The sequence below is a fragment of the Maniola hyperantus genome, chromosome 27, assembly GCF_902806685.2.
Source record: "Maniola hyperantus chromosome 27, iAphHyp1.2, whole genome shotgun sequence".
Taxonomy (NCBI): Eukaryota; Metazoa; Arthropoda; class Insecta; order Lepidoptera; family Nymphalidae; genus Maniola; species Maniola hyperantus.
Genome location: NC_048562.1, coordinates 2,916,330 through 2,930,254, shown reverse-complemented (window position 1 = coordinate 2,930,254; position 13,925 = coordinate 2,916,330). Strand labels below are relative to the sequence as shown.

The following is a 13,925-nucleotide window of genomic DNA, read 5'->3' as shown; positions in this document are numbered from 1 at the left end:
TTATGGACGCCCCCTTATTGGTTTGTCCTTCAATCACGTCGCAACGGAGCGACGTGATTTTTTGCTTGGGTACCTATAGTTAAAAGCCTAGAGAGTGACAAAGGCTATTTTTAAAATCAAAGAGTTCTCACAGGAATTTTAAAAACCTAAATTCACGCGAACGAAGTCTTAGACATCAGCTAGTTTTACATAACGTAGGTGAAAACCGTTCTGCGTCAGCTTAGGACATTGGCATACTTAACCAAATGACTCATACGCCATTAGTTTTGGAGATCAATCATTTCCATTTGTGATTAATCAATAATAGAGATTAAAGAATTTTAATTTCATCATCATCATCATGATCAACTCATCGTTGTCGGCTACAGAGCATGGGCATTATAATATATTCTGTGGCATGGGTCTCCTCCCAGAGTGAGAATACCTTTCTAATACAATGTCAAGTGAAAAGCAAACAGGTTACCCACGTGCGCTGCTAATTTCGGTCGGGCGTACCTACTGCGTCACCTTAAAGCACAAGTAAAGGAAAAAGTCCGAATTAAAATATGAATAAGCTAAAAGCATACTGTGTTCTGTTCCGACAACTGTGTTCTCAAAGATGACACACGCGACCTCGTTCCTCTGCGGAAAGGAAGTGAAAGTGGGGAAATACGGGCGCCGATAAACTAACTAAAAGCCTCAATAGCTCAACCGGTATAGGAGTGGACTGAAAACCGAAAGGTCGACGGTTCAAAACCCGCCCGTTGCACTATTGTCGTACCTACTCCTAGCACAAGCCTGACGCTTAATTGGAGAGGAAAGGGGATTATTAGTCATTTAACATGGCTAATATTCTTTAAAAAAAAAAAACTTAAGCGACACAGGTAGGTAAATTATGATTATTGACTAGCTGATGCCCGCGACTTCGTCCGCGTGAATTTAGGTTTTTAAAAATCCCGCGGGAACTTTGATTTTCCGGGATAAAAGTAGCCTATGTCCTTCCCCGGTACATATATCTGTACCAAATTTCGTCAAAATCGGTTGAACAGATGGGCCGTTAAAGGCTGACAGACAGACAGACACACTTTCGCATTTATAATATTAGTATGGATCATCATGATCAACCCATCGCCGGCTTGGCACGGATCTTCTCTCAGAGTGAGAAGGGTTTTGGCCATAGTCTACCACGCTGACCATTTGCGGATTGGGAGACTTCACACACCGTTGAGAACATTATGGGGAGAACTCTATGAATGCAGGTTTCCTCACGATGTTTTCCTTCACTGTTAAGGCAAGTGATATTTAATTGTTGTTTAAAAACCCGGCCCAGTGCGAGTCAGACTCGCGCGCCGAGGGTTCCGTATTCCGGGTTACGTATTTTTTTCGACATTTTGTACGATAAATACATCTGATACTCTCTCATAAAAACAAAATAACTATATGTAGATACTAGCTGATGCCCGCGACTTCGTACGCGTGAATTGAGGTTTTTTAAATATCCCGTGGGAACTCTTTAATTTCACGGGATAAAAAGTAGCCTATGCCACTCTCCAGGTCTTTGACTATACCCATGCAAAAAATCACGTCAATACGTTGCTCCGTTGCGACGTGATTGAAGGACTAACCAACAAACCAATAAACCAACAAACAAACACACTTTCACATTTATAATAGGGGTACTGCTAAGTCCAAAAACGTATGCCATTAGATTGTTCCAGTGTCCGAATCGCAGTTGACCGGTTTTTCAAATTGATCGGATCAGACTCGAACCCTGGACTTTTACACCGCTGACTCAGTTAGTCAACTTGAAGAAGTGTAAGTGATTCCCGATATGGTAACAACCAAAAAGATGAATCGAATCGACTCACTATCGCGCATAACCGGTAAAAATGGAAAAAGTGAAAATATTTGACACTAGCTGATGCCTGCGACTTCGTCCGCGTGGATTTACGTTTTCAAAATCCCGTGGGAACTCTTTGATTTTCCGGGATAAAAACTAGCCTATGCGTTAATCCAGTGTATAATGTATCTCCATTCCAAATTTCAGCCAAATCCGTGCAGTAGTTTTTGCGTGAAGGAGTAACAAACATACACACACACGCATACAAACTTTCGCCTTTATAATATTAGTCGGGATTTTGTGTAGGTATTAGTTAAGCATGTACCTAACTAAGTTTTTTAAATTATTTTTCTGGTACTTTTAACTATAGTGATTCGTTTGGAGCTAGATTCTAGAAGAAAGTTAGTAATAGTATTAAGTGTTGGTTGGTTGGTTAAGGGTTGGTTTGTCCTTCAATCACGTCACAATGGAGCATCGGATCGGCGTGATTTTTTACATGGATATATTTAAAGACTTTGAGAGTTACATAGGCAACTTTTTATCTCGAAAAATCAGAGTTCCCACGGGATTTTTGAAAAACCTAAATCCATGCGTACGAAGTCGCACTAGTACTGTATCAATACTGTATCTAAATATATATAAAACGAAAAGGTGACTGACTGACTGATCTATCAACGCAAAGCTCAAACTACTAGGCGGATCGGGCTGAAAGGCATGCAGATAGCTGTTGACGTAGGCATCCGCTAAGAAAGGGTTTTTGAAAATTCAATTCCTAAGGGGGTGAAATAGGGGTCTGAAATTTGTGCAGTCCACGCGGACTAGTCGCGAGTACTTATAAGCTAGTTATAAATAAATGCGAACGTACGTCTGTCTGCTAGCTTTTCACGGCTCATCCATGATCCAATTAACCGATTTTGATGAAATTTGGTACAGATATATAGCTTGCATATCGTGTCAGACATTGGCTAGTTTTCGTCCCGGAAAATCGAAGAGCTCCCACTAGATTTTCAAAAAACCTAAATCCACGCGTCATCATCATCATGATTAACTCATCACCGGCTCACTACAGAGCACAGGTCTCCTCTCAGAGAGAGAAGGGTTTTGACCATAGTAGACTAATGGTCAAAACCACGCTGGCCAAGTGCGGATTGGCAGGAAATCCACGCGTAATAGTATAAAATGCTGGGCATCGGTAAACAACGAGAAATTGTAAAAAATTATACAATTACCTTGTAAATAATCCAAACCTAATATAACAGGACTGGCGGCCACAGAACTAAGCAGCACTTGTATAAATATAAACAGAAACGTATAATGCAGGCCCACTGCGGCACTGCAGTTGTCTACAATATGAACTACGAAGCACTTTTCACATGACACTTTAGTATCTCTCCGTGGACTGCTCGGCCATGTTGAAATGGGGGGCCCCATTTTTGTGTGTCTGTTTGCGCGTTCGCTATAAGCTCCAGTGCATTTTTTTTGCTTCTGTAACAAAAGAGAAGACAGTTTTAATATCTAAATATATAAAAGAAAAAGTTGACTGACTGACTGAGTGACTGATCTATCAACGCACAGCTCAAACTACTGGACGAATCGGGCTGAAATTTGGCATGCAGATAGCTATTATGATGTAGGCATCCGCTAAGAAAGGGTTTTTGGAAATCCAACCCCTAAGGGGGTGAAAGAGGGGTTTGATATCTGTGTAGTCCACGCGGACTTAGTGGCGAGCATAAGCTAATCTAAATTTACATATAAAAGGAAAAGGTGAAATTCAACCCCTTAAGGGAGTGAAATAAGGGTTTGAAGTAGTCCACACGGATGAAGTCGTGAGCATAACACATGAATTGCTAACTCGTATAGCTATATCTAAGAAAGGGCTATGGAAAGCCGCCCTAAAGTACCGCTAGGGCCTAGGGCAATGAGTCGACCGTTAAGATGTTAGCCGCAGCATTGCGGAAGATGTCCTGGCACAGTTATAATTGTAGGCTCCTCTGTCCCATTATAGCTCGCCAACTCGTGGTTTTTAGCTGTTTATTTTGTTCCCACTAGATTACAACATGGGGTTATTCAAGGGGCGGACCAACAGATTCCTAAAAGGCCGGCAACGCATCGGCGGTTCCTCTGGTGCTGCAAATGTTCATGGGCGGCGGTAGTCACTTAACATCAGGTGACCCGCCTGCTCGTTTGCTCGCTATCTCTATTTAAAAAACAAAAAAAAAATTGTTGATTTTATTTCATGCTTAGGGGGTACCACCCTTTTTATACAGTATTAGCTTATGCTCGTGACTTCGTCCGCGTGGACTACACAAATTCAAACCCCTATTTCACGCCCTTAGGGGTTGAATTTTCAAAAATCCTTTCTTAGCGGATGCCTACGTCATAACAGCTATCTACATGCCAAATTTCAGCTCGATCCGTTGAGTAGTTTGAGCTGTGCATTGATAGATCAGTCAGTCAGTCACCTTTTCCTTTTATATATTTAGATTAGCTTTTGCTCGTGACTTCGTCCTCGTGGACTACACAAATTTCAAACCCCTGTTTTATCCCTTTAGGGGTTGAATTTTCAAAAAATCCTTAATTAAGTTCTCAATGACCACTGCGAACACAAACGCGGCTCGCAGTGTACGTCGGTCTTTATAATGACATTTAGACTTTGTAGAGCGTTGTCTCTGCGACTCATATTATGACGTTTTGGCGGTCTCAACGACCGAGACAGTGCTCTACAAATCTGCTATCTCCTTCTAAAGGTCGATGTACATTACTTTTGTACGCGTATTGTAGCTCGTAGCTGGATACGCGGTGACCGTGGATGAACCATACCCGCATTTGCGGGTTGATACAGTATCAGATTCGTTACATGCTACACGGCTAGTGAGTACCCTGCTTTAAGGCTGAGATCTATAGAGCGCTCTTTGACTTTGCTCAGACTGAAGATTGAGTTAAAACGAGACAGATTTAATAAGATAGAGCCTCAATAGCTCAACGGATAAAGGAGTGGACTGAAAACCGAAAGGTTGACGGTTCAAACCCCGCTCGTTTGCACTATTGTCGTACCTACTCCTAGCACAAGCTTTACGCTTAGTTGGAGAGGAAAAGGGAATATTTGTCATTTAACATGGCTAATGTGAGAGATATAGCTCTCTCTCGTTTTAACTCTGTCTTAAGTCTAAGCTAAGTCAGAGTACGCTCTATAGATCTCACCCTAAGGAAGATGAGGCAGGCAAAGTCGGGATCGTTTCCATAGCAACGGAATGCGATCTTCTCGCCGCAGTATACAAGGCTCCAGTACAACTTTCACACGTCCCGCCGCGCTCTAACGGTAGTCTGGCACACATACGCTGACCAAATTACAAATTATCGCCGATTACGTATTCTAGCATTACTAAATGACGGACCATCTTACATACAATAAATACCTACTTACACTGGAATTCATAGTCAAGACTAGCTCATGCCCGCGACTTCGTCCGCGTGGATTAGGTTTTCAAAAATCCCGTGGGAACTCTTTGATTTTCCAGGATAAAAGTAGCCTATGTCCTTCCCTGGGATGCAAGCTATCGCTGTACCAAATTTCGTCAAAATCGGTTGAACGGATGGGCCGTGAAGGCTAGCACTGTCTGTTAGCCTTTCACGGCCCATCCGTTCAAGATAGACAGACAGACAGACAGACAGACAGACACACTTTCGCATTTATAATTTTAGTATGGAGTATGGATAGATAAGGGCTTCCTTGTGGAACTATTCAAACGACAACTGTGTCATATTCAACCAAGGTTGAATATGACAAATGTCATCTAAATGGTACTCTAAAGAAGCCCCTACCTTGACTATGAATTCCAGTGTTAAATACTACCTATATCTATTATCTTTAACAGAGTGAACTAGAGTGAGAGAACTCTCAGTTTGATCCTGAATCGACGATATCACTACCCATATTATAAATGCGAAAGTGTGTTTGTTTATTGGTTTACTAGTTTGTTGGTTTATTCATTTATCGGTTTGTGGGTTCGTCCTTCAATCACGTCGCAACGGTGCAACGGATTGACGTGATTTTTTGCATGGGTATAGTTAAAGACCTGTAGAATGAGGCTACTTTTTATCCCGGAAAATCAAAGAGTTCCCACGGGATTTTTTTTTAGAAACAAGTCCACGCAGACGAAGTCAGTATCATCAGTAGGCTATATTTTCAAAAAAAATTAGCTTCCTACGAATATTAAAATAAGCTATCCGTGCGAAACCGGGGCGAGTCGCTATTGATGACATTTTACACGCTCGAAGCCGTTACGGCCGGTAATCGGGTTGCTTAGATTTTAACTGTAGTTTTTATCTAATTTAGTTAATTTGAATCGACTGTTAGGCGGTACGAAGTTCGCCGGGGCAGCTAGTAAATAATAAGAAAGAAAAAACGTTTATTTTTTAAAGCTGTGCCACACATTACCAGTTAGACCTAGTTAGGTCATCCCAGCGCCTGTAATACTTGAGCAGTAAAGTCAAAAGACCTCAAGCAGATAAATATCTATGTACTTATTATAGGTACACCTATAAGTACTAGCGCAAAACAATTTCTCTCGGAAGGCGCCCAGAACTGGTCGGTATAGATTCCTCGTGCCATATACGTCCATTACCCTAACGGTACCTCGCTAATGTGGCATTAATTAATTTAATTCAATCTCTCTCATAATGTTATGATGTTCCAACTAGTACTTTTTTATTGGAAATCGCTTTCACTTGTAACAAAAACTTCTATATAAAAAAATGAATCGCTGAATGTGTTGCTGATCGCAAATCTCTAGAAGAGCTGAACCGATTTTGCTAATTCTTTTTTTATAATGTTCCTTGACGTTCGAGGATGGTTCTCACGGAGAGAAAATTTAAAAAAAAAATCCTGAAAAAGAATCGACTGTTAGGCGGTACGAAGTTCGCCGGGGCAGCTAGTAAATAATAATTATCTACTTATGTACTTATTATAGGTACGAATTCCTAAAAGGCTGGCAACGCATCGGCAGTTCCTCTGGTGCTGCAAATGTTCATGGGCGGCGGTAATCACTTAACATCAGGTGACCCGCCTGCTCGTTTGCTCGCTATCTCTATTAAAACCCTATAAAAAATCTATTGGTACGGAACCCTTCGTGTGCGAGTCCGACTCGCACTTGACCGGTTTTTTTTATCTATTCGAAATTAAAAATACAAATTGTACGCCATTTTGTTTCCTAAACACAAACTTCCGCACTTATTGCATCCGATTTTACGCTGTAACGTGATATGAATCTCTTATCAGCACACAAAATATAGTCCCAGAGATGACCTAAGCATATTATTACGATAGCAGAGTGAACTAGAGTGAGGGAACGTATACTGGTGTATCTATCTAAATATATAAAAGGAAAAGGTGACTGACTGACTGACTGATCTATCAACGCACAGCTCAAACTACTGGATGGATCGGGCTGAAATTTGGCATGCAGATAGCTATTATGAATCTGGCATCCGCTAAGAAAGGATTTTTGAAAATTCAACCCCTAAAGGGGTGAAATAGGGGTTTGAAATTTGTGTAGTCCACGCGGACGAAGTCGCGAGCATAAGCTAGTGTCAAATATTAGGCTATGGTAACGTGAAATCATAGAAAAATAGGGCTACCTTATTTAACCCGACTATTCTTGCGAATAAGCCTGACATCGTGGTGGTGGACCGGGCACAGTCGAGGGTGTTTTTGGTGGACATCACCATTCCGTATGACGAGAACCTCGTGAGAGCTGAGACGGAGAAAAAGCGCAAGTATCTCGATCTGGCTCTCGAGGTTTCCGACATGTGGCATGTGGAGTCCACTGAAATCATCCCAATCGTCATATCTGCGAATGGGTTGATCCCAGTCAGCCTCGCTCAACATCTGAGGCGACTGGGTTTCCGTGGCAGTTCGCTCGTAGCCAGGATGCAAAAAGCGGTCTTGCTTGACTCGGCTAGGATAGTCCGCCGGTTTCTTAACCTGTCGCCCTGATCCCCGGCCGTTTGGTCTCCCTTGCCGGGGTGTAATCCTCCGCCCGTTGCAAATATGTATTTATGTAATGTGTATATAAGTTTATTTATTTTTGTGTATGTAAGTATATTATAACTCTTTTGGCTTTTATATGTATCTATTTTGCACACGGGCGTGAGAGCAATTAATAATAGATATGTAATAATAATAATTAAATAAAACTGAATATAATATACCTCCATTATTTTGATGTATTCGACCAATGGCAAGTCTCACGACCGTCTCTCGGCCTACAAAGATTTTTTTGCGCATTGTATGTTAATAATATGGTTTTATATGCGCACTACAGTTATTTTTTCCTGAGGTTATAATTGTGAGACTTTTTGTTAAGTACCTATTGCATTTTGAAAACAATTACCTATTTTTGACGCCCAATTATCTTAAGAGTGGTTGATAGCCTAGTGAGTGAGGCGTCGACCTCCTGTTCCGAGGATCCTGGCTTCGATCCCGGCTAGGTAGGTATGGGTCGGTAAACATCGGTCTTTAGAATGACATTTCAGGTTTGTAGATCGTTGTCTCTGTCACTCATACCCATATGACGTTTTGTCGGTCTCAACGACCGAGACAGTGCTCTACAAATCTGCTATCTCCTTCTAAAGATCGATGTTCATTATATTTGGCCGCGTACTGTAAGTACGAGTAGGTACCTACTTATAGAAAAAACCAAAAATAATTTATCGATAGATACGTCTCATCGGGAAATGAGCCTCAATAGCTCAACCGGTATAGGAGTGGACTGAAAACCGAAAGGTCGACGGTTCAAACCCCGCCCGTTGCACTATTTAATTGTCGTACCCACTCCTAGCACAAGCCTGACGCTTAATTGGAGAGGAAAGGGGAATATTAGTCATTTAACATGGCTAATATTCTTAAAAAAAAATGCATCTACATAATATAGGCAGATTATTATGCAAATGATGATTTTGTAACGCACCCGTATAATGGTTGTAAGGTTGTGAAACCACGCAAAATGGAAATCAATTGATATGATAACGCTTATTTTAAAATTATATAGTGTCTCTAGGGTTTTCTCTTTTTTAGGGTTCTGTACCTCAAAAGGAAAGGGTGGTAAAATAGGGGATGAAAGTTTGTATGGGAAAGTTTTCATTATTGTTATTTTTAACTTGAAGTTTGGAAGGTAGGTTCCCTCTAGAGGGTAGGTGTCAGCTAAGACTTATTTACGAAAATCCAACCCCTAAAAGGGTAAAATGGTGGTAGAAAGGTTATAATATGACAGTCCTATGTTTTTGAAGTTAGAGATATGAATATCGGTGTTTAGGTATTCCGTACTTTAAGGTGAGACTGAGTGAGTAGATAAGTGAGGCCTTATGCAGCTGGAAAATTTCTGATCTCATGAGAAACTAGAAAATTTACGCGGACGATGTTGCGGGCAACTGCTAGTAATTCATATTAGAAAGGACGATTATTATTATCTACGAGCAACGCTTACTTGCTAGGAAGCATGTAATTTGCCTATTACATTAATAGTTTGTTCGTGAGCTGACTTTATATTATATACTTAGTTTTCTACTTATTAATTTTTCATGTCTTCACGAGTATCATCAGTCACCACTATAATTATACGAGAGTGTCTGTTTGTTGGTTCCTCTAAATTTTCGAAGTTATGTGCGCTTTAAGAAATTAAAATAAAACATCTCATTCTCCCTCCCTACTCATTCTGAGAGCAGACCTGTGCTCAGTAGTGGGGCGGCAATGGGTTGATCATGAATTCATGATGAAGTAGGTAGGTCATCTATATTTCCTACAGAATAATATTTTTAGGGTTCCGTACCTCAAAAGGAAAAACGGAACCCTTATACGATCACTTTGTTTTCTGCCTATCTGTCGGTCTGTCAAGAAATCTACAGGGTACTTCCCGTTGACCTAGAAAGAATCATGAAATTTGGCAGGTAGGTAGATCTTATAGCAGACATTAGGGGAAAAATATAAAAAGCGTTAATTTGTGGTTACGTCACACACAAAAAAATTGAGGTCGTGAACTAAAAATTAGTATTTTCAATTTTCGAAGTAAGATAACTATGAAAAGGCTTCACCTGTGCATTCTAACACAGATTTTTATTTATTTTTATGTATCATAGTTTTTGAATGCAAAATGTCGAAAAAATACGACTGTAGTACGGAACTCTCGTTACGCGAGTCTGACTCGCTCTTGGGCGGTTTTTGATATTTTGGTCAGCATCAAATAAAGATTTACCGATTTCATTAAAAAAGAGACGATAAAATTAATGAGTAAAAGATTAGGCCGACAACAAAAAATAAGGACACTATGTCAAAGACAGGCTTTCATCGCTACGTCTATATAACGGCAGGGGCCATACTTTCTGTTTCCCAGCTAAGCTTCGATGTTAACGACCTCAAGAACCTGCTTATCTCAGCTTATCTTAAAAGTAAGTCAAATGAAATGTCAGTGAAATTCTTACGATACAAAGATAATTTAATATTTAATGACATACTTGGCTGTATAAATGTCAACCTTTGCCGATTTTTATGTGTTACTTTTTTTTAAAAGTTAAACGCTGTTTCAAAACGTAAAGCTTACGCCTTTGTTTTAAAAAAACCAGCCAAGTGCGAGCCAGACTCGTGCACCGAGGGTTCCGTACTTCAGTCGTATTTTTTCGACATTTTGCGCGATAAATCAAAAACTATGATGCATAAAAATCAATAAAAATCTGTTTCAGAATGCACAAGTGAAGCCCTTTTATATGATACCCCACTCGCTATAGTTATCTTACTTTGAAAATTGAAAATACTAATTATTAGTTCATGACCATGTACGGGAGCGGTGTGCAGGCTCGACCGTACCAAAGGGGAGATCTCCCACCGAGCGGTTGGTTGTGCTCGGTAGCGCCAGCTGGGCCGACGGTTGTATCTTGAAACTTCTATATATAGTCCAGATTGCAGAACACTCTGTTAGTGCGAGTACTGTCGGCGGTACATTTGTTCGGGACTATGTCATCGATTGAACAGCGCCATCTAGGTTCTATTGTGGCAACCGCCACATCACTCTCCTCCGAGACGACCGCGTAGTGTGAAGCAGTGAAGAGAGGTGGCGTTGTAGCGTGAAGGCGTGTGAAGGGCAATGACTGCTAACCATCCAGAGAAGCGGTAGACCAGGACGCTTGTAGCTGGTGATGGAGTGCAGAGCTATTGTGCCCCGAAGCTGTGGCTACATCCGTCTTACAGGCCTCGATGTGCTTGCAGTTGCTGCTTGTAGACTTGGAGTTGGAGGAGACGTCGGCTTGCGGTGTGTGATCCAAAGGTGTTGCGGTGTATGCGATCACCCTTGATCACGTTGAGTGCGCAGTGCGGAGTGCGGCGGTGTGCGGTTGATCTTCGATGACGTCGGCTGTTCTAGTGTGCGATCACTCTTGTATCAACGTCGGCTGTTGTAGTGTGCGACCACTCTTGATCACGTCGGGGTCACCAATGTACGGGAGCGGTGTGCAGGCTCGACCGTACCAAAGGGGAGATCTCCCACCGAGCGGTTGGTTGTGCTCGGTAGCGCCAGCTGGGCCGACGGTTGTATCTTGAAACTTCTATATATAGTCCAGATTGCAGAACACTCTGTTAGTGCGAGTACTGTCGGCGGTACATTTGTTCGGGACTATGTCATCGATTGAACAGCGCCATCTAGGTTCTATTGTGGCAACCGCCACAACCACAATTTAATTTTTTTTTTTGTGTGATGTAACTACAAATTCACGGTTTCAGATTTTTCCCCGAATGTCTGCTATAAGACCTACCTACCTGCCAAATTTCATGATTCTAGGTCAACCGGAAGTACCTACCCTGTAGGTTTCTTGACAGACAGACAGACATACAACAAAGTGATCCTGTAAGGGTTCCGTTTTTCCTTTTGAGGTACGGAACCCTAAAAATAACTTTTTATGGTTGATTTAAATAAAATTTTCAAGTTTCTTGCAATGCGGTTGAAATAAAAATATTTTGATCAAATTAAAAGCCGTGGCGCCAAGTGATTTAGCGTTCCGGTACGATGCCGTGTGGGCCGAACCGATAAGGGTTATGGGTTTCATTTCATAAACTGCCATACCCCTTCCACGTTAATCTGTTTCCATCTTAGACTGCATCATCACTTATCACCAGGTGAGATCGCAAAAAAAATCGTTTCGATTTCGCTCTCCTTTGATATTTTTTCTTTGTCTCTTTGTCTCAAAAATTGATTTAAAAAAAAAACAAAGAATTCAACTGGTTTCTTAAAAACGGTCGAGTTTAAGACTCGCGAAAAATAAATTTGAATATAGAATAAATAATAAAAGAATGTATGTCATGTCGGTGCGACAAAATCGACCGCGGTCGGTCCGGGTCGGATTCCATACGGGACCGTGTTTCGTTCATTTCACTGACCTACATTTACACAACGGAACGCGACCGACACAAACTCACGACCGGCCGCAGTTTTTTTTTCACAACTTTTTAGTTGCAAATTGGATTAAGACGTTCAGAAACATAGCGTTATTTTTTATCAATTTTTTTTAAATACTACAAACTATCAAAATTATAGATCGTTTTTGCAATAAAAATAATATAATACCCACAATTTTCCCGAACGTTACTTACTTAGATAGAACACGTAATTTACTACGTAGAATAATTTTCTCGAATGTTTTCAATTAGTGATTTTTGCAGTCAAGCCCTTGCCTATTTACTTGAAAAATAATATAATTCCACAGTTAAGACAAATATAATTTGTCTGTAAATTGTACAACCAAGAAAGTTATTTTTTGATTAATGGTTAAAAAAGCTTACGATGTTTTGACTGCTTTTTTAAGCGACTTCCAAAAAGGGGGTTCTCAATTCGGTGCATTTAACAAAGAACTCTACATTTATTTTTTCAGCATAAAAATAAATTAACTCTAATCGCGTTTAGATAATAACTACGTAAATATATACGTAATAGTGATAATAAATTTGCTCGTTAAAGTAACTAAGTAGAAGGTTAAAGGCTGTGGCTTTCCTTTAATAAACATTCTGGTTTTATTTCTGTAGAGCGGCCAGTAGGAAGAGCAACAACCTATGATTGCAGGGCCGTTATTCCCGATGGTCTCGGCTGAGCACTGATAAAGCTATAAAAACGAGCTCTTTCATCCATGTCTTTACTTTTTTGAGCAAATAAATTAAGACAAGATTAAGAATTTTTAAATGACTCTCAATTTATTTAAATTTGAAACTAACTACAACGGTTCCAAAACAAAATCGTTGTCAAATTTAAATTAAAAAAAAATTGTCTATGACCATAAATCGTGACATATAAAATACCCATAATTTTTTTAAATAATTTAAAATTAAAATTATTCACCTGTTAAACGGGCTCCACTACACACAATCACGAACTCATTATCCACGGCCACTATACAGTTATCCGTACTATTTAAATCCAGTTAACGTAGAATCCGAAAGCGGCTTTAAAAAAAAGAAAAGTTTTTTTAATTAGCGGCGAAAAAAAGTAAAATGACATTGACAGTTACGCGCGCGCTTTTATTCAACTTTTTTTAAATTCCGCGCTAGACACTGGGCTGGAGCCTTGACCGCAAGGCGGCTGCGGTCATACTGCGAGCTTGACTTGGCTGTATACAGGCCTTCTCAGGTCATGTATACTTTCCTACAGTTACTTTTCGCTTCGCTGCACTGATTACGGTCGCCTTTTTCAGTTTGCAATGGAAAGGTTTATCGCGAACAAGCTTTTAGAGAGATATGCGATGTTTTTTTAGGCGACTAGGATTAGCTTTTAACATTCTTAGACGTGTGATTTCACCGCGAAGGCAGGCTCCTGAGATAGCGAGGGTTTTAAACAAAGAAACAGGATTTTGTGTCGTTTAACTCAGTGTGTATGACGAATAGGACTATGAATAAAAAGCTTTTTGAAAAGAGCAACTTCTGAGTTTTATGCCGGCTTTTCTCAGTAGGTCTCCTTTCCGAATCGGTGATAGAGTCTTGACTTGGCATAAGGACTGGCATGAATGAAACATTTTTCATTAGATGATGCTAGCGACTTCATCCATGTGAATTCAGGTTTTTACACATCCCGTGGGA

The 13,925-nt window shown here is 40.5% G+C and overlaps 1 protein-coding gene across 1 annotated transcript in view; it reads right to left on the bottom strand.

Annotated features, from left to right (window-relative positions):
• Nucleotides 1-13,773, bottom strand: part of Np (serine protease notopleural) — a 37,985-nt gene extending 24,212 nt beyond the window's left edge. Inside the window, exons 1-2 of the mRNA XM_069507881.1 lie at nt 13,192-13,773; nt 3,049-3,304 (exon numbers count right to left, since the gene is read on the bottom strand). Of these exons, the coding sequence (XP_069363982.1) occupies nt 3,049-3,250 (202 nt within the window). The 5' untranslated portion in view covers nt 3,251-3,304; nt 13,192-13,773. The remainder of the gene's footprint in view (nt 1-3,048; nt 3,305-13,191) is intronic.
• Nucleotides 13,774-13,925: the final 152 nt, after the last annotated feature.